The 21,391-nt window shown below is 26.7% G+C and overlaps 1 protein-coding gene across 12 annotated transcripts in view; it reads right to left on the bottom strand.

The window, feature by feature from the left end:
- LOC142231792 (3',5'-cyclic-AMP phosphodiesterase-like) overlaps window positions 1–21,391 on the bottom strand; it is a 769,719-nt gene that overhangs the window by 7,282 nt on the left and 741,046 nt on the right. For 8 of the 12 annotated variants that reach the window (XM_075302430.1, XM_075302432.1, XM_075302433.1 and 5 more), the window contains 8 exons: window positions 18,000–18,104; window positions 12,914–13,094; window positions 12,731–12,824; window positions 4,715–5,043; window positions 4,392–4,656; window positions 4,181–4,295; window positions 716–878; window positions 162–533 (listed from right to left, as the gene is read on the bottom strand). In XM_075302430.1, the coding sequence (XP_075158545.1) occupies window positions 162–533; window positions 716–878; window positions 4,181–4,295; window positions 4,392–4,656; window positions 4,715–5,043; window positions 12,731–12,824; window positions 12,914–13,094; window positions 18,000–18,104 (1,624 nt within the window). The remainder of the gene's footprint in view (window positions 1–161; window positions 534–715; window positions 879–4,180; window positions 4,296–4,391; window positions 4,657–4,714; window positions 5,044–12,730; window positions 12,825–12,913; window positions 13,095–17,999; window positions 18,105–21,391) is intronic. The other 4 variants (XM_075302431.1, XM_075302426.1, XM_075302429.1 and 1 more) reach the window with 1 other exon arrangement.

The following is a 21,391-nucleotide window of genomic DNA, read 5'->3' as shown; positions in this document are numbered from 1 at the left end:
GAATAATTCAATGTTTGGTTTATGCGCATTTAAAAATGACCTTGTAAGCCCAAAAAAATATATACAAAAAAGTTAAATAAAAAAATATTTTTTCAAAATAAAAAAACATGTTCTAATCGAATTTATTTATTTTTTTAATTTTTCTCCTTGTTGTTACATACCTGAAACCTTATTTTGTCATCATTCGCCAACTGCTCATCAGCCTGTGATGGTGGTGGTGATGGTGGTATCATACTCTGATAATAGTCTCTATTCTCTTCAAGCGTATCTAATATATCTTGAGCATCTGGATGTACCAAATCGGCCCAAGTTTCCCAGAGTGGATGTACAATATAATCAATAAAGCCGACCTGCGACTTTTCAATCGTCGAATTATAACGATCACACATTGGACTAATGTCCATGCCCGATTCGCGTTCTTTGTCACCTTGCAAAAAGAATTCTTCCATTAGCAAGCTAACCCAACGTTTATAGAGTGGCAATGGTTTGGTTGGATTACTTAAATCGGCACAATGGACAAGATTTTCAAGAACCTACAAATTTGTGAATAGATATAGACAGGTTTTTGAGTTTTAAAAATTTGTGAGAAAGTAAGTAACTATCTAATAATAATAATTAAATTTTCAAATGTATTTTTTGAACTTTGGAATTATCATATTTACATTTTAAATCGTATATTAAAAAAATAAAATTTACTCATCTTTAATCTTCTTACCTGTATACGATCTGTGTAATTGTCCAGCAGTAGTACACCAGATCCAGCAACTTTTTTAGTTTCTACCATAGTTTTCAAATCGGCCAAAAGGCTCATATGTTTGGACATATCGGTCGATAGTACAATATCAATAACCATTTTTCTTAATGTTTGGCGTTGTTTCCTAAAACAAGAAAAGATAATAACAAATATGTAATATTTACTGGTTGTGATTATTTATTAATTAAATAATACAGAGAAAAATATATTTTTAGTTTCAATTACAATTTAGTCAAAATTGTATTCCTATAGAAAATTGTATCAAAATTTTATTCCTATAGATTTCTATAGAAAATGTTATCAACATTTTTGTATTATAGAAAATTTTGTCAACATTTTATTGTTGTAGATTTCTTTTAAATTTTATTTCTATACAATTTTTTTTTCAAAATCTTTTTTCAATAGAAAATTTTGTCAAAATTTTATTTCTATAGAAATTTTTTTTTTCAAAATTTTACTTCTAGAGGCAGTTTTATTTCTACAGAAAATTTTGTCAAAATTGTATTTCTATAGAAAATTTTGTCAAAATTTTATTTCTATAGAAAATTTTGTCAAAATTTTATTTCTATAGAAAATTTTGTAAAAATTTTATTTCTATAGAAAATTTTATCAAAATTTATTTCTATAGAAATTTTTTCCAAAATGTTATTTCTATAGAATATTTTGTCAAAATTTTATTTCTATAGAAAATTTTGTCAAAATTTTATTTCTATAGAAAATTTTGCCAACATTTTATTCCTATAGATTTTTTTAAAATTTTATTTCTATACAATTTTTTTCAAAATCTTTTTTCAATAGAAAATTTTGTCAAAATTTTATTTCTATAGAAAATTTTTTAAAATTTTACTTCTAGAGGCAATTTTATTTCTACAGAAAATTTTGTCAAAAATTTATTTCTATGGAAAATTTTGTTAAAATTTTATTTCTATAGAAAATTGTGTCAAAATTTTATTTCTATAGAAAATTCTTCCAAAATTTTATTTCTATAGAAAATTTTGTCAACATTTTATTGCTATATACTTTTTTTTAATTTTATTTCTATACATTTTTTTCAAAATCTTTTTTCAATAGAAAATTTTGTCAAAATGTTATTTCTATAGAAACTTTTGTCAAAATGTTATTTCTATAGAAACTTTTGTCAAAAGTTTATTTCTATAGAAAATTTTGTCAAAATTTTATTTCTACAGAAAATTTTGTAAAAATTTTATTTCTATAGAAAATTTTGTCAAAATTTTATTTCTATAGAAAATTTTGTCAAAATTTTATTTCTATAGAAAATTTTGTCAAAATTGTATTTCTATAAAAAATTTTGTCGAAATTTTATTTCTATAGAATTTTTTTCCAAAATTTTATTTCTATAGAGAATTTTGTGAAAATTTTATTTCTATAGAAAATTTTGTCAAAATTTTATTTCTAGAGGAAATTTTGTCACCATTTAAAATTTTATTGCTATAGATTTTTTTAAAATTTTTTTCTATACAACTTTGTTTAAAATCTTTTTTGAATAGAAAATTTTGTCAAAATTTTATTTCTATAGAAAATTTTTGTCAAAATTTTATTTCCATGGAAATTTTTTTTTCAAAATTTTAGTTCTAGAGGCAATTTTATTTCTATAGAAAATTTTGTCAAAATTTTATTTCTATAGAAATATTTTCCAAAATTTTATTTCTATAGAAAATTTTTGTCAAAATTTGATTTCTATGGAATTTTTTTTTCAAAATTTTACTTCTAGAGGCAATTTCTAGAGGAGATTTCGTCAACATTTTATTGCTATAGATTTTTTTTTAATTTTATTTCTATACATTTTTTTCAAAATCTTTTTTCAATAGAAAATTTTGTCAAAACGTTATTTCTATAGAAAATTTTGTCAAAAATTTATTTCTATAGAAAATTTTGTCAAAATTTTATTTCTATAGAAAATTTTGTCATAATTTTATTTCTATAGAAAATTTTGTCAAAATTTTATTTCTATAGAAAATTTTGTCAAAATTGTATTTCTATAGAAATTTTGTCAAAATTTTATTTCTACAGGAAATTTTTTCAACATTTTATTGCTATAGATTTTTTTTAATTTTATTTCTATACATTATTTTCAATATCTTTTTTCAATATAAAATTTTGTCAAAATTTTATTTCTATAGAAAATTTTGTCAAAAGTTTATTTCTATAGAAACTTTTGTCAAGATTTTATTTCTTTAGAAAATTTTGCCAAAATTTTATTTCTATAGAAAATTTTATTAAAATGTTATTTCTATAGAAATTTTTTCCAAAATGTTATTTCTATAGAAAAATTTTCCAAAATTTTATTTCTATAGAAAATTTTTTCAAAATTTTATTTCTAGAGGAAATTTTGTCAACATTTTATTGTTATAGAATTTTTTTAGTTTTATTTCTATACAATTTTTTTCAAAATCTTTTTTCAATAGAAAATTTTGTCAAAATTTTATTTCTATAAAAATTTTGTTAAAATTTTATTTCTATAGAAAATTTTATCAAAATTTTATTTCTAAGAAAATTTTTCCAAAATGTTATTTCTAAGAAAATTTTTCCAAAATTTTATTTCTATAGAAAATTTTTTAAAAATTTTATTTCTATAGAAAATTTTGACAAAATTTTATTTCTATAGCAAATTTTGTCAAAATTTTATTTCTACAGAAAATGTTTCCAAAATTTTATTTCTATAGAAAATTTTGTCAAAATTTTATTTCTATAGAAAATTTTGTCAAAATTTTATTTCTATAGAAAATTTTTCCAAAATTTTATTTCTATAGAAAATTTTTCCCAAATTTTATTTCTATAGAAAATTTTGTCAAAATTTTATTTCTAGAGGAAATTTTGTCAACGTTTGATTGTTATAGAATTTTTTCAAAATTTTATTTCTATACATTTTTTTTTTCAAAATCTTTTTTCAATAGAAAATTTTGTCAAAATTTCATTTTTATAGAAAATGTTGTCAAGAGTTTATTTCTATAGAAACTTTTGTCAAGATTTTATTTCTATAGAAAATTTTGTCAAATTTTTATTTCTATAGAAAATTTTATTTCTATAGAAAATTTATTTCCATACAAAATTTTGTCAACATTTTATGTCTATTGAAAATTTAGTCAAAATTTTATTTCTATAGAATATTTTGTCCAAATTTTATTTCTTAGAAAATTTTGTTAAAATTTTATTTTTATAAAATTTTGTCAAAATTTTATTTCTAAAAAATATTTTTTTTTTCAAAATTTTATTTCTATAGAAAATTTTGTCAAAATTTTATTTCTAGTGGAAATTTTGTCAAAATTTTATTTCTAGAGGACATTTTTTCAACATTTTATTTCTATAGAAAATTTTTTCAAAATGTTATTTCTAGAGGAAATCTTCTATTATATTTTTCCTATATCACTATAAAATAATTATGATTTTATTTTCACAGATACTCACTTTTGCATATTACAGAATATATCACATCCTTGATTTTGCAATAATTTAAAGGCAACAGCTAAATGATGATTTTCCAATACAGATTCGTCATTATACATTAAGGCTAATTCGGAACCTAAAGAAACAACCAAAACCAATTAATTCAAAATTTATAGAACTATAATTTCCATCTTAAAAACTAAATAAAAATTCCAATGCAAATAGCTCTTACTTGAATTAACTAAAAATTGATTAGTTAAACCAGGATGATCAACATCATGTATACAAGCAGCAAACAATGCACCGCCCACCTCCAGGGGCGTAAAGACACCTTCCAGTGCAGGAGTATTCAATAAGACATTCGTACTTTGGGTAACATCGGCCGCATGCAATGAATTGTGAAACGGATTGTCTTTAACATAATGGTCCTCCAGAGTGCTCATAAAATTAAGAAAGTTTTTCGGTGGTATCATAAGACTGGTCAATAATTCTCTACTCTGTAACAAAAAAATATTAGAAAACTTTTTTGATGGATTTTCGGTATATATGGCTTACCTGAAATACTGTGTATGCCACACAGGTGAGCGGACGATGATTACTCAAATCACCTATTCTAAAGATATCTATACCCCATGTATCCAATTCGGCTAAATGTGTTCCTAGAGCTGCCTCATTTGCTATTTCCACACCATAGGTGGGCAGACGTTCGCCGGTAAATGAATTGGTATGCGATAAAGGACGTTTTACACCAGATATCTGAGACATGGGCGGGCCACGTGGTGAACGACTACGCTGTTGATTTGGAGCTGTGACATTATGTTCTATCGCCGGTGTAGTATTCTCTTCCAGGCGCATGGAGGGTAAATCGAATTCTTGTTGTTTGTCTGAAATTTTAAAAATGAAAATGTTTTGAAAATTAGATAGAATTTTGACAGGATAACAAAAGATGACAAATACAGGGAATATTCTGTATTTTAGACACTGAAAAATATTGACATTATAATAAACCAATAGGTTAACATAAATTGTTTTTGGGTTTGGTTAGCATGTCCGCCTTGCATACATAAGGTCGTGGGTTCAAACCCAGTTTCGACCAAATACCAAAAAGTTTTTCAGCGGTGGATTATCCCACCTCAGTAATACTGGTGATATTTCTGAGTATATCAAAGCTTCTCTAAGTGGTTTCACTGGAATGTGGAACGCCGTTCATACTCGACTATTTTTGTGTGCAAAATTTCGGAGTTGCATTACTATCTGTTCGAAAAACAGCTTACTTATACCGCTCAAACGGTTTTTTATATGGAGTATAATAGTTTTTCGTGCGAAATCGTGATCTTAATAGTAGGCTTATGGCAAACTTGTCTTTAAAGTAAAACAGTGGAGGATAGAAATCGAAAAATAGTTTACCAAACTGTTATACAGCTGCAATAAATCTTAACCAAGTTTAACTAGTTTTTAAATATAGCAAAATAAATAAAATTATTCAAAGCTCATATAAAGCTATACTAAACTGATATAAACTTATATAAAATTGTCATACACTTCGGGAAATATATTTTTAATGTAAAGAAAAAAAATTTATGTAAAGTATTATGCCTATATTAAAAAAATTTATTGACAGTTTATCGAAGGAATTTACAGTAAAACCTCTGAAAGGTGGACACCCACGGTCGCCTAAATTTTGTCCACCTTTGAGTGGTGTCCATATATGAGAGGTTAATTTCAATGTGTTAATATACCAAACGTCCCCAGACAACTCTCCATGTTGTGGAGGTGTTCGGTACTCAGAGTGTCCAAGTTTGAGAGGTTTCACTGTATATGCATTTTGAATATTTATTTAAACTTTAAATTAACTGAGTTATGGAATTTTAGGAATAAAGATACAAAAGCTTTAAATATAGGCTAGGATTTAATCCGAGGTTTTTGCATCTGTGGATTACAGAGTTTTTAAAATTAGGACATGACTTGTTTTTGGATTTGTAGTCTGTTAATTATTTAAGTGAAAATCAAATATTATTTGAGTGAAGTAGTTTAGTGAGTATGATCACAATGAAAATGTTATAATATTTTCTTCTACGAATAACGATAATCATGTTTCTTTTCTAAGTGTATTATAAGTGCCATTAACCATTGTCAGACTACATTTGCAACGTAATGACCTTGCCTTATTTCAACATATTTTCCATTTATCTTTTTCTACATACTACATACAAATTTTGATAGAATTTTATCGATATGTTGTCGGGAGAAATGTCAACCTATTTTGGAGCTCATTTTTGTCTTTTTATTATGCGTCTCTTCTTCCGGCCCCCTTCAATGGAATGGGTTTAAATATTTCCCCATATAAAATGAATTTCCGCTTCATTTCATTTTAAGCATACCCAGTTACTGTAACATAATTTGATTTAAAATACTTTCCATTGCCAACGCTTTTTTTTTGTACTTTACTGATGTCTATCATCATCATCATCGCATTACAGCATCAGCATGCTCAGCATGAAAGAAGGGAAAAACTCAAAGTTAAGACTTGCTAGAGTATTGGTAACCTAGAAATGGCTAACAACCCAGAAGAAAAAAAACCCCAACACAGCATGTGAGGGCTTAAAACAAGAGGTTACTTAAATCCTCTGAACGTTTGCAAATTTAAATTCAACCACTCAACACCCCACAGACACTCAAAAAAAAAAAGAAAAGGATCAGGACCAACATCGAGCCAATACCAAGAAGTGAGATGTTAAAAAAGGCAAACGACCAGGCGAGTTTATACGTAAGTGGGGATATGATGAAACGGAAAAAACTTTTAAATATAAAATGCAAATTTTATTTGTAGCTTTTTCCCTCCATCCGCTTGGTAGGGAATCAACAAAAAAAACCAACCATCTTTTATATGAAACATACGCTCTCATATATAAAACCATACACATAGCCAAAACCCACACTCCCGCACTAATACCCATCTCTATAATCGCTGAAGGTGTGAACATATACAAAGAGAGATGGGAGATGGTTCTATGGAGATAACTGTGCTAGTGTAGTATACCTTTAGGCTGGCATCATATTTAAGCGACTTAACGTGAGTGCGTGCTTAAATATTGTTTATGCAATTTGTGTGGCAAAAGTGTAGCCATGGCTAAAAAAAAGGGACCGACTACCTTTGGTTTTGGCTGGCGGGGAATCTTTTAAGGATTTCCAATAGGATATGGTAGCAGTACCATCACCAGCATCAACAGCATGTGATAAAAATATTATATAAAATCAATTTATTTCATAACAAAAAATTGTTATTAACTGAATTAGTGGAAATTTCAACTTTTATGCCTCATAAAATTCCACATTACGTTAACATGTGAATTACAACAAAATGTAGGTGAAAATACATTTGTGCCATTGGGTTCATTTATTATTGCTTTTCGTACTAAGATTATTCGAATTTATTTTAAACATATGTAATAAAAATTTCTTTTTATGTTTTTTAATCAGTCCATTCCATTTTGGATTATTGCATTTTTTGTTTGTTTTAATTAACGGTAAGAATAATATATATTTTTTGTACACTTTGCCATAGGATGGGAGAATAAAAAGTTTGTTATTAAGATATATATTACTTTTAGTAAAAAAATTAATTTAAATATCGCATGAAATCCATTCATCGTAATACATAGGATACTACACTTAAAAAATTTTACTTGAATTCAAAGCTTTTGATCTTCCCTTAAGGATTTTGGTATCGATTCCGAGCCTAAAATGCTGCTTCGTTCTAAAAAAGACCTTTTTAGAGAGCTATTTAGCTGTATATCTACACTCAGAGAAGGAATATGATCAACTCAACCATGTTTCGAGAGCAAAATGTAATTTTTGGACGGTGACCATGGAACATTTTTGTCGTAAAAATATTGTTTTCTCGGCAAACATATAGATGTTTGCCGAAGTCAGACATATGCATTTTGAGAAAATAACATGGTTGCCACATATTACATGTTCTACGTCCAAAAACTACATTTTGCTCTTAAAATATGTCTCTGGGTGTAGGCTCTATGAATTTAAATTTAGGATACAGATCTCATTTATCGAAATTTCTTTCCCGTTTTGCGAAATATTAACAAAGACATTCATGTGCAAATAAATGTCCAAACTGTTTTCTTAATTTCGAAAAAAAAGACAACACAAAGAAGTAAAAGACAACCCTAAGATGCCTATTTTTTTAAGTTTTTTGATAATTAATCCAAAGATTCGATATGGTTTGTTTAAATTTCCTAAATTAAAAAAATAGAGATTATAAACTTTCTTTTAATTAAAATTTCTTTATTTTGAGAATGCATCGTCGAATACCACCAGTTTTCTGTGTCACTAAGTGTCATATTTTTTATATTTGTGTGGTACCTTTTTATATAGGTTTGGACCAATTTTTGCATGGTTGTTAGAGTTCAAATATACTAACAACACGTACCAAATTGCATCCGTATCGGATAAAATTGACTCTTCCAACTGGATCCGAACAGTTGCCCCTCGTGTCAAAAATAATCTACCAAAATTCGAAGAATATTTTACCACAAATCTACCAAATTTTAAAAATAGACTTATTCCGAAGTTTATGATCAAATTTTTGTGTATAAAGAAATGTTTTTCCTTTAAAAGAAAAGTTTTATTATTTTATGTTCTAGGTTTAGTTCTGTATTTTCGTTGTTATATATTATTATCTCTCCTATTAGCGACAATTTTTTGGTGTATAAATATCCTTTGATTTGTAAATGAGACGAATTTTAAATGTTTTAACGATTTAGCTTGAATTACCAAGTTGCTACTCCTGTAAAAAGGGAGAACTTACTCACAATGGTTTTTTATAATATGACACAACTTGAAAAGTAGAATTTTAAGAAGATATTGAATTTATAGAAATTTTTTTCAAAATTTTATATCTGTTGAAAGTTTTGTCAAAATTGTATTTTTGTAGAATATTTTGAAAAAAATTTTATTTCTATAGAAAATTTTGACAAAATTTTATTTCTATAGAAAATTTTGACAAAATTTTATTTCTATAGAAAATTTTGACAACATTTTATTTCTATAGAAAATTTTGTCAAAACTTTGTTTCTATAGCAAATTTTGTCAATTTTTTTTGTATCGAAAAAATGTTGTCAAAATTTTATTTCTATCGAAAAAAATTTCAAAATTTTATTTCTATAGAAAATTTTATCAACATTTTACTTATATAGAAGATTTTGTCAAATGGAATTGAAATTTTTTTCAAAATTTTATTTATATAAAAAAATTTGTCAAAATTTTATTTCTAAAGAAAATTTTGTCAAAATATTATTTCTATAGAAAATTTTATCAAAACTTTATTTCTATAGAAAATTCTGACAAAATTTTATTTCTATGAAAATTTTTGACTAAATTTTATTTCTATGAACAATTTTGTCTAACTTTTATTTCTGTAGGACATTTTGTCAAAATTTGATTTCTATAGAAATTTTATCAACATTTTACTTATATAGAAAATTTTGTCAAAATTTTATTTATATATTTTTTTTTTCAAAATGATATTTCTATAGAAAAGTTTGTTACAATTTTATTTCTATAGAAAATTTTGTAAAAATTTTATTTCCATAGATTTTTGTAGAAAATTTGATGTTTTTTTATTTCTATAAAAAATTTTGTCAACATTGTACTTATATAGACAATTTTGTCCAAATTCTATTTCTATAGAGAATTTATGTACTTACTAGTTGGAGAGGGTTAGACCGCAAAATCTATCAAACATCAAAAATTCTACCAATTTCCCAAACAGTAAAAAATCAACCATATTTGGTGGATTTCTACCAACTTTGGCAACCGTGTCCGCAAGACCAATTTGGGTGTCGGTTTATATTCCCAGCAAAAAAAGCGTCGCCAAAAAAGTAATGAAAATGTTCTTTTTGGATACGGAAGTGGTGCAAAATTGACGCAGAAGCGATGAACTTTATTTCTATAGAAAATTTGGTCAACATTTTATTTCTATAGAAAATTTTTATCAACATTTTACTTATATAGAAAATTTTGTCAAATAGTATTGAAATTTTTTTCAAAATTTTATTTCTATAAAAAATGTTGTCAAAATTGTATTTCTAAAGAAAATTTTGTCAAAGTATTATTTCTATAGAAAATTTTGTTACCATTTTATTTCTATAGAAAATTTTGTGAAAAATTTTTTTTCATAGATTTTTGTAGAAAATTTTATGTTTTTTTCTATAGAAATTTTTGACAAACACAGAAGCGATGAATTTTGAATTTGTCATACGACGGAAGTCCTCCATTTCAACAACCGTTGCACTGAATTTGCATCACTTCTTTAGGTGTGATCCGAATTCAATGTTTTGGATGTAAATTAAAAAATTCTGTTATATTTTGTCAAATAAATCATTTTTATAATTTTTAATGGATAAATTTGAATGGATTTTTTTTAGATTGTATTTAGCATTTTTTTTTCGACAAAATTTAAATGATTTGTACTATTTTATGAATTCTTACTCTGTTTTTAACCTATTTGAAACAAAAAAGTTAAAATTACCCATTAAAAGTATGAAAAGACCAAGTTATAAAAAATTGAATTAATGAAACTTCCTGCACTGAAAAAAATATTGTCGTGAGGTCAAAGATTTCATGCCTTTAAAATACGAATGCAAATTTTGCTTAGCATAGAAGACGCATTTCTCTAATATAAAGCTTTTTTCCTTGTCCAAAAGTCGATAAACTTTTCAATGAAGTCGTATTGTCCTTATAATTAAGTGATTTCACTTAAAACTGGGTATCATAACATGAAAGAAAAAATATTTGGGCTAAGGTCAACTTGACTTTAATTAGTCAGAAATATTCTTTAAATTTAATGAAATTGTCTTTAAATTTGTTTTCTTTTTGCATCTTGATTACAAAGCAAAAAATCGTTCAAATATAGGACATGTTTGTCAACATTTTATTTTAAAGACTTTTTTACTTAAAATATATCATAATTTCTACTGGAAATCGAGTCTTAATTTAGAAAATAAAGTTGTCGTTTACTCGTTTTTAAAGGACTTTGATATCATATGAAGGGAAAAAGCTGAAAAAGCGAAAAATTCAAATTTGCTTCTTAGAAGCAAGTACACAAAACCCAAATTTAAAAGACAATTGTGTCTTAAAAGTATCCTTACTTGCATTCTCCGCTTCTTTGACTCGGAATCCATACCAAAATTTTTAAAGTAAAGTTAATTGAGTTTTAAAAAATATTAAATTAAAAATTTAATTGAATCAACAATTTTTTTAATTGAAACAAAAATCAATCACAAAAATTAATAGTTTCAATTAATTTTGTAATTGGACCAATTAATTTTTTAATTGATACTATCATTTCTGTGATTGAATCAGACATTTCAATAAAAAAATTAATTGGATCAATTAATTTCATGATTGAATCAGAAAAAAATTTTTTGTGTGCATACCAACCGACCTACATCAATAAAAACTACTTATACGGATTTTCAAGTCGATAGCATGTTTCGTTCGAAAGTTATCGTGATTTCCGTAGATGGACGGACATCGCTTGGTCGACTCAGAATTTCACCACAACTCAGGATATATATTTTATGGGCTCTGAGACCAATATTTCGATGTGATATAAACGGAATGGCAAAGTTCGTATAGTCCCCATCCTATGATGGATAGTATAAAAAAAACTCAGTATGATCTCTAATGAATACAATCATTCGTTTAAATGTGAATTGAAACAGGTGTTCTTATAGGTAAATAAAAACCCTATAAATAATGTAAATCAAATAACAAAAATTAAGACATAAATACGTTTTAAAAAGTCTAAATAAATTAAAAAATATTAAAAACTTTTCTTTCTACCACATTCTATGTACAGATGGTAATGAAAGCTCTTTGAACAAATGTAATTAGAAAATTTTACCGTGACAAGTAGAGGAGTCTTGCTCAGAAAATTCTAATGACAGGCTGACAATCATTTCTTTAGAATTTCGTTTTTTTAATAATTTTGTATGTTAATATTCGAGTGCCAAGTCACTCAAACAAAATTGCGGTAGCATATTGAAAGCCATTTGCATAATTTTATTGAAGCATACTTTGGGGCTTGGTATGAATGAGTGATTGATTTGCCATAGAGAGATTGTCATGTTTGGTTGGTGAGGAGGAGTGGCACTTTTCTGTGCTTTGTTGTTGTACATTCTTTCACTCATTCCACAATACGGTTACTTAGAGAATTTGGTGCTTAAAGGAATTTGTTATTCACTTCAAGTACACTTTTGTGGTTATGGGGTGTTTTGTTTTGTGTTCTTTTGGAATACATTAAAATATCCTTTAATCAAAAAAACAATGTTGAGAAGAAAACTTTTGTCAATGGACTTTGTTGAGGTTTTTGTGGCGAAAAAAGTTTTCTATCCGATCGAAAACAAGAACAAACAAATGATAAAAAAACACGATAGTGAGAGAGAGAGAGTAAGCTAAAGTGGGAGGGAGTTGCCATGTATCGGCTATACTATCTAAGAGGGTCAACAAAGATATTATTAAATTTATCTGATCATTTATTTTTTTACTCACCCAAAAATGTTGAACAAATATATTCCGAAATTTGATTTCCCGATTTACTGGATTCACTGAAGTGTGACAACTCTTTGTTAAGCATGCGTTTGAACTGGAATAATTATAATACACGAATAATTTAATTTATTATTTAATTCTAAATTTATTATTTATTTAATTTTAGTTTTCTTACGAACTCACCTTAAGCGATGCCATATCGGAAACACTACGATGTGTTTGTATTGTCTCCAATTGATCCAGGCACCAGTCTAGCTCTTCAATGGTATCGGTGGCCAATCGGGTATATGCCTCATCGCCTTGATTCAGGATAATACCCGCCGTTGATGAACGTCCCATAGATGTTTGAGTTGGTCGCCTAGATCTTAGATGATTAATACAATGTTCCACACACAGAGCGAGAGTATCGCGCACACAAGGAAACACACACATACATACATACAAAAGGCACATACATTCCGAAAAAATATAACAAACACACGCATATTTTGGGAGGCGAAAAAAAGGATCAAGATGGCAATATACATACATCATGACCGTAACAAAAAAAAATTATAAAGTGTTTAAAAATAAAATTTATTAAAAAATTAAAAAAAAAAAAAATTAAAAGAAAAAATAAACAGGGAACAGCAAAAGCATTTTTGGAGTAAACAAATAGAGTATTTCGGTGGTAAACGGAAACATTCAACAGCATTGGCAGAGCATAAAATAAAAAAAGAAAAATAAAAAAATATATTTGGTTAGAAAAACGCATTGAGAAAAAGAGGGAAAATTTTTTATGAATTTAGGAAATTTTGATTTTCATAATAATGGGATATTAAAGATCATTTTGGATTTATTGGATTGGAAAGGATATATGCAAAATTAAAACAAAAATATTTTAATAATATGAAGTTGAATATTTATTGGTGTTTTTATTTGGTATTCATTAGGAAAACGGAGAAAGAGAAAAAAGAAATAATGGGAAATTTATGTTATACATCTTTTTTTTAATGTTTAAATATTTGTGTGGATAATTGGTTTGGATTTATAAAACTGAAATATACATTTAGATTTTTTTCGATTATTTTGTGGTATAAAAAATAATGTTTATTCGATTGTATTTTGTAATGGCATACTTTTAGGAATGTGCTTTGTTTTTATTTAAAGGGAAATTCATAGCATACTTTTTGAGGGGTCTCTAATGGTATAATATGGGGGGAAAGTGTGCAAAAAATTGGGTCTAACATTATTAAACAACACATAGCTATTCGATTACGAAGAGATGTCTTTCTGATTTGTAGACCCAAATAGTTTTATGTAGTTCATTACAATAACCTTTATAAATATAAAATTTCTTACGAACTATTTTTTTTGTTTGTTTTTTGAAAATCGAGTCAAATCGATTTTTTACTGTACGGAAAAATTTGAAAAGTCGAATTTGTATTGGATGGGACAAAAAGAAAAAAAAAATACTTTTTTCCTGAATGAAATTTTAGACAAACGAAGTTCCCCTTTGTTGTAAAGCAATTTCTTTAAGACCAAACCTTCCCGAATTTAAAACAAGTTATGCGAAGATTGCCTTTAGACTTTTTATTTACTTTTAAAGATTTTTTTTTGTAAAAAAAGAAAAAATCTAAAATTTTCGTCTAGCCCTTTGATCCTAGCCCTTTGAATGCAGAAAATGTAGTAAAAATCAAAAGACGACTTTTCAATAAAAGTTGATAGTTGACCTTTTGTAATTATCAAAATGGCGAAAAGTCGAAAAATCCTCTTTGCCCTAGTTGGAAAAAGTCAGAAAATCGAACAGTGGAAAATTGAATTTTTCAAAATTAAAGAAAAAAAAGTAGATTTTTTTTAAATTTTCAAAAGTCGAAAATGAACCTTTTGATTCTCATTACAATAGCTTTACTTTTGTGTACAACTAGTGTCGAATAAGTGCCGAAAAATCTACTTTTCCAAATAATCGAAACTTGACTTTTTCGTAATTTAAAAAAAATCTAAATGTAGACTTAATAAATTTATAAAAAGTCAAAAATTCCACTCTTTGGTTCTTATTATAATATCCTTAATTTTATGTACAACTAGTTAAGAATATTTGTATATAAGAGAAAAATTCAGAACTATATGTCAGCCTGATAGTAGGCAAATATTCTAATGGGATTTTTTCTAAAGTGTGCAAACAGGTTTACTTCTCTGAAGTAAACGGAGCCACCGTGGTGCAATCGTTAGCATGCACGCCTTGCATACACAAGGTCGTGGGTTCGATTCCTGATTCGACCGAACACCAAAAAGTTTTTCAGCGGTGGATTATCCCACCTCAGTAATGCTGGTGACATTTCTGAGGGTTTCAAAGCTTCTCTAAGTGGTTTCACTGCAATGTGGAACGCCGTTCGGACTCGGCTATAAAAAGGAGGTCCCTTGTCATTGAGCTTAACATGGAATCGGGCAGCACTCAGTGATAAGAGAGAAGTTCACCTATGTGGTATCACAATGGACTGAATAGTCTAAGTGAGCCTGATACATCGGGCTGCCACCTAACCTAACCTAACCTACTTCTCTGAACTATTAGTTATAGAATATAAACATAAAATCTGGGAGCATAATAATTTCGAATTGAAAATGTTAAAGTAGACAAGAAGCTTTAAATTGAAAACCTCAATTCATAATAATTTAAATTTGGTTTAAAATCTCCAGGACCTCCTACAGAGATACAAAATTTGAAGGCAGAATTCACTAGGATCTTATGCGAATCGTGATTTCTGAATACTTGTTTGTGGACCTAAACGAATAAAAACGAAAGTAATGTTAGACAAATTGTGTCATTAATAAAGATGTTCCCGAAGTCATATATAGACAACGTTTCAAAGTGGCTATTCTAGTGATTAGTTTTAGCTGTAATAAAACGAAACACTCAACTAAATATAGAATGTATGACTATATTATTCAATAAGTTCTTTCTCAGAACAGCCCCCATACCATCATGATTTCAGGTAGAAATTTATTATCATACCATTCAAACTTTTACTATGCATTCCTTATTTTAAATTAATTTGAATTTATGTATTTCCTTGAAATTGAAAGTGCATATTTTGTGTTGAAATGTAAACTAAATCTCTGTGAAAAACATTTTTGCTATATATAGAAGTTTCAATTTGATAAGAATGTTTTTATGCCTTTTTTTGCTTGCATTTAATTTTGTAATAACAGTAATAGCATGGTATTTCACTACAAACATTGCATACTTTTGGGAGTAAATTTTAATCAGGAATATTTTCTCTCTTTTTTGTTGATAAAATACCAAAATAAAATCTAATGTAAAAGGGATAGCAAATATCTTTTTAAAATTCATAGAAAATTATTATTTTTTTATATTTTTTGACAGATGTATGTGTGTAGTATATTCTATTTTAAATTAGTATTCATTGAAATCTCTGTAAAATTATTGCATACTTAAAGGATTTGAAAAATATGTGCATAGTTTTTAAAACATAGATTTTTCTTAGTTCATTGCAACAGTTTAGCATAATTTTGTTATTGGATTTTTACCTACATATTAAGCGATAGAATCCAAGAAGAAACATGGACAATTTGACATAAAATTTCTTAATGAATTTTGAAAGTACTTTTGCTAAAGCCTTTGTCTTCAAATTTATATATTTTAAAAACTTGAAAAAATAGAATATTGGAACAAATTGTGTAACCATTTGAAACTGGAATTGAACTCATTGCCCTTTCTCATCAGTTATTCTGAAATTTGTGGCGTATTGACATATTTTGGTAAAAATATTGCATACTTTTAGGGATTGAAAAATATTATAAAACCTCGATGATCATGACGGTTCTGTAAAAATCATTAGATTGTAACCTTTTTGGGTCGATCTTTAGATTATTAAATTTTTTCTACAACATAGCTTAACCCTTTAAAGCCCAAACCCGCCCAGCAAAAAAAGCGTCGCCAAAAAAGTAATGAAAATGTACTTTTTGGAACCGGAAGTGGTGCAAAATTGACACAGCAGCGATGAATTTAACATGGGCTTGTCATAGGACGGAAGTCCTCCATTTCAACAACCGTTGCACTGAAAATGCATCACTTCTTTAGGTGTGATCCGAATTCAATGTTTTGGATGTAAGTTAAAAATTCTGTGATATTTTATCAAATAAATAATTTTTTCTAATTTTTAATGGATTCGCTTTTTTCTAATATTTAATGGATTTTGGTGGGCGCTTTTAGACGGTCTTCGATAAAACCGAAAGTTATTAGTAAAACACATCTAAAGACAATAAAAATGACTAAAAAAGTACAAAACGTAGTCAAAACTCTACAAGAGACTTGGCAGCATATACTAGATTTTACCGTATTGATTTTGCTTATTTCATTCTCTTGTTATTATGTCGTAAATCTTGACTATTTGATCAGCTGATCAGAAAAAATGGGGCATTAGAGGGTTAATGGCAATACACAGAAAAAATTTCACGCAACTTTTTCCAAATGAAGTCTTAATTGGGTTTCAAAAAATATTCAATTAAAAATTAAATTGGTTCAACAAATTTTTTAATTGAAACAAAAATCAATCACAAAAATTAATAGTATCAATTAATTTTTTAATTGGATCAATTGACTTTCAATTAATTTTTTAATTGGTACTATCATTTCTGTAATTGAAGACATTGGATCAATTAATTTCGTGATTGAAGACAAAAAATATTTTTTTTTTGTGTGTAAACACGCATTTTTCATATGAAGTACCAGATCAAATCGAGGGTGTACCCTATACTCGACTTGAAAAAAAAAAACAAAATTTCTTCTAATTAATTTTTAATTTAATACATATCCTACAAATTAAATTAAAAATTTTTGGTGGCTATCAATTTCTAATGTGCTAAAAGTTGTAAGCCTAAATGTATGCATATTTCTGATAGTGAAAATATTTATTTGTTGTTGTTTTTCTTTAATATTGTAAATTAAATTTCATTTACTTTTAGTAATTTATTGCTTAAGAAGCTAAGCTTATTTTTAGTGGCTATTTTTTTTATTTTTTTTGTAAATTATCTTTCAAGAAAACAGCAGCAGATCATACAAACTAAAGACATCTCTTGAATAGCTAGTCCTGTGTTGCTTTCAATTCAAAAGAATGCCAAAAAAAGATGCTTGCTTTGTGAAGTGTTAGGTATTTTAGGGTATTATTATAATTAGTTGGGGGCAAAAAAGAGTAGGGGTATAGGGGCTAGCTAAATCCGAATTAATTAAAATGGAAGAAAACGAAACCAATGAAAGTTCAGTACTCACTTGTTGCTTGCCGGAACATTTGTCAGACTTAATAGATTGTTGCGCACAGAACGTAAACTCGCCAAAATTTGGGCAAATGGTGTCACTATGAGATCCTCGCCATGGCTACAAAATCCACCACATCATCAGCATCATTGGGGAAATCGAGAAAAAAAGAAGAAATCACAAAAAAAAACGAAATGAGATTAATTAAAATTTTATGCAAATTACATGTTTAGGTCTAAAATATAATAGGCTTACTAAATATCTATTAATTAATTTTGAGTTTATACAAAAGAAAAAAAGAACAATCTACATAAAAGTAATAATAAATAATGAAGAGTATTTTCATTGGGTCTATAAATGGGAATATTTCCCCATAATGAATAACTTTAATTAGATGTGATTTAAAAACGCTTACAACTACAACAAACCAAAAATGACATAGTAATATACATGTCCATTTAGGTATGTGGCTATATAATTAAATCACGTCGAAGGTCATATTATATGAGTAAACATAGGCTGAGACTATTTTTTTTGGGTATTTATATGTAGACAATAATGTTTCCGTAATATCATAGTGTATTAGTCAATTAATCCCATTACATAATATTTATTTGTACGTATATAATAATTGATATTTACAAACCTCTAAAACATTAAATTGCATAATTGTATCTACTTTCATAAAGTATAAAACATACAGTTTGTCAAGAAAGTGTTTTGACAATGGGTTAAAAATTATGTTTTGTTCCAAAATTAAATATAATGAAATTTTAAAAAAAAATTTATTATGTATTTTGCAAAGTATACATACGTACACAGAATTAAAAATTTAATAAAATATTTAATATTTCAATTATTTCTAGAATTTGAAATAGTTGGCAATGTCAAAAGACTTTCTTGACATACTGTATGCATGTGTGCAAGCGTTTTAGTATTTATATATAATTTTTTGTATTTATTTTTCCAAGTTTGTCATTAGGTCTGATATTTGGGTCTCTAAAAAAATTGATATTAAAATTTTGAATGATGCCAATACTTTAAAATACTTCAACCTTTTCACTGATATTCAAATGCATTATGTGTGCAATGTCTTTCTTAATATATAATTAAATCATGTCGAAGGTCATATTATAAGAGTAAACAGAGGTCGAGACTATTTTTTGTGTATATATATGGAGACAATAATGTTTCCATAATATCATAGTCATCAAGTCAATTAATCCCATTGGTAATATGTTTGTTTAGTATCATTATTATTTACTATTAAATTTTGCTTAAAAAAAAGTTTAATTAATTGATAATAGCTCTAAACACAAAAAAAAAAATTCTGATTCAATCACGGTATTGAATGATTCAATGAATTTTTAATTAAAATGTCTTCAATCACGAAAATGATGATGTTTTAATCAGGGCTGTGGAGTCGAGCCAATTTTGCTCGACTCCGACTCCAGCCTTTTTTATCAGCTCGACTCCGACTCCGGAGTCGACTCAGGGTAATATAACTAAATCTCATTTTAATACCGCTAATTCGTAGTTCTATTGTGGGGGTACCGTAAGTGGATCGATATAACGTATCGTATTTATTTAAAAGATCTTAATTTCACATTAGATGCCAATTGAACTCTATATATCAAATTTAGGCAATGTTTAACAAATAAAATAATGATATAACATAAATACCCATCATAATATGAGAAGATACCAACAGTATATGTATTTGTGGACCAAAATTATTGATACCATCTCAAATCCTTTAAATTTGGTGCGAGCTATATAAAGGTTTATATTCCCATATGCATGAATTTGAATCTGAATCGATTTAGGCAAAATTGTATATACTTCTACAAAATCTATGTACTTAAAATTTAAAACTAACGTTATGGGACGTAACACAATTTTAACAAAAAATAAGAATGCAAGGAAAGTCTAAAGTCGGGCTTGCCGACTATAATATACTTTGCACAACTTTGTATTTAGATCTACATTTTGATAAAATCTCAAATCAGACTTCTACAAAATCTCGGACAATATTTGGGAAATATTTATAATTGTTTAGACAATTTCGCAAAAATGCGTTTATGATTCATTCATTAAAAAATTTGAAAATTTGAGTCATTTCTACAAGTTTTCGACTTAGCAGTGAGTATCAGTGAGCATACAATTTTGGAAAAAATTTTGTCTAGTAAATAAAATTTTCTATAGAAATACAATTTTGACAAAATTTTCTATAGAAATCAAATTTTGACCAAATATATAGAAATAAAATTTTTATAGAAATAAAATTTGGCAACATTTTTTTATAGAAATAAAAGTTTGAAAAAATTATCAATAGAAATACAATTTAAAAAAAAAATGTGTAGCGAACAAAATTTTGCAAAATTTTCTTTGAAATAAAATTTTGCAAAATATTCTATAGAAACAAAATTTTGACTAAATTTTCTATAGAAATAAAATGTTGACTAAAATTTATTTAGAAAAAAATATTTCTATAGTAATAAAATTTTGAATACATTTTTTATAGCAATAAAAATACAATTTTAGAAAAAATTTTGTGTAGTAAATAAAATTCTGCAAAATATTCTACAGAAACAAAATTTTGACTACATTTTCTATAGAAATAAAATTTTGACAAAATTTTCTATAGAAATAAAATTTTGACAAAATTTTCTATAGAAATAAAATTTTGACCAAATTTTCTAATAAAAAAATCTATTACTATAAAATTTTGGAAAAATTGTCTATAGAAATAAAGTTTTGACATACATTTTTATAGAAATAAAATTATCAATAGAAATAAACTTGTGAAAAAAATTTTGTGTAACAAACAAAATTTTGCAAAGTTTTCTATAGAAATAAAATTTTGCAAAATATTCTATAGAAACAAAATTTTGACTCAATTTTCTATTAAAATGTAATTTATTGAAAAACATTTCAACTTCAATCAACTCTTTTTTTTCTGTGTATAATAAAACTTTCCTATGCAACAAAACGACAGTAATTTACAAACTACCCTAATATGCAAATTTTGTATAAACGAGTATATATGTATGTAAAAGTGGGCGTGTATACCTCTGTATAAAATATTCATAATGAAGTGTTGGTATTTTTATGTAATTAAATTTATTCACTAACAATAATAATCCATGTTCATATAACACTTAGTTATAGGATAATATCCATTCGTTAATAGTGGCAGACGGACACAACATTGGTTAGTGAAAAATTGTGAACATCATTATTTCCAACAGTGTAATGGTGGTTGTCAATAGCTATAAAAACAACAATGACGCAAAAATGGCACCACCAGCAACAAAAATGATAACAACGTATGTATGTTATACAAACAGTTCAAACATTTAATAATAGTTCATTAAAAATGTAGTCAAAATAAAAAAAATAATAAT

The sequence above is a fragment of the Haematobia irritans genome, chromosome 3, assembly GCF_050003625.1.
Source record: "Haematobia irritans isolate KBUSLIRL chromosome 3, ASM5000362v1, whole genome shotgun sequence".
Lineage (NCBI taxonomy): Eukaryota > Metazoa > Arthropoda > Insecta > Diptera > Muscidae > Haematobia > Haematobia irritans.
The sequence above is the reverse complement of the archived record's forward strand: the minus strand, read 5'-3'. Positions and strand labels throughout refer to the sequence as shown.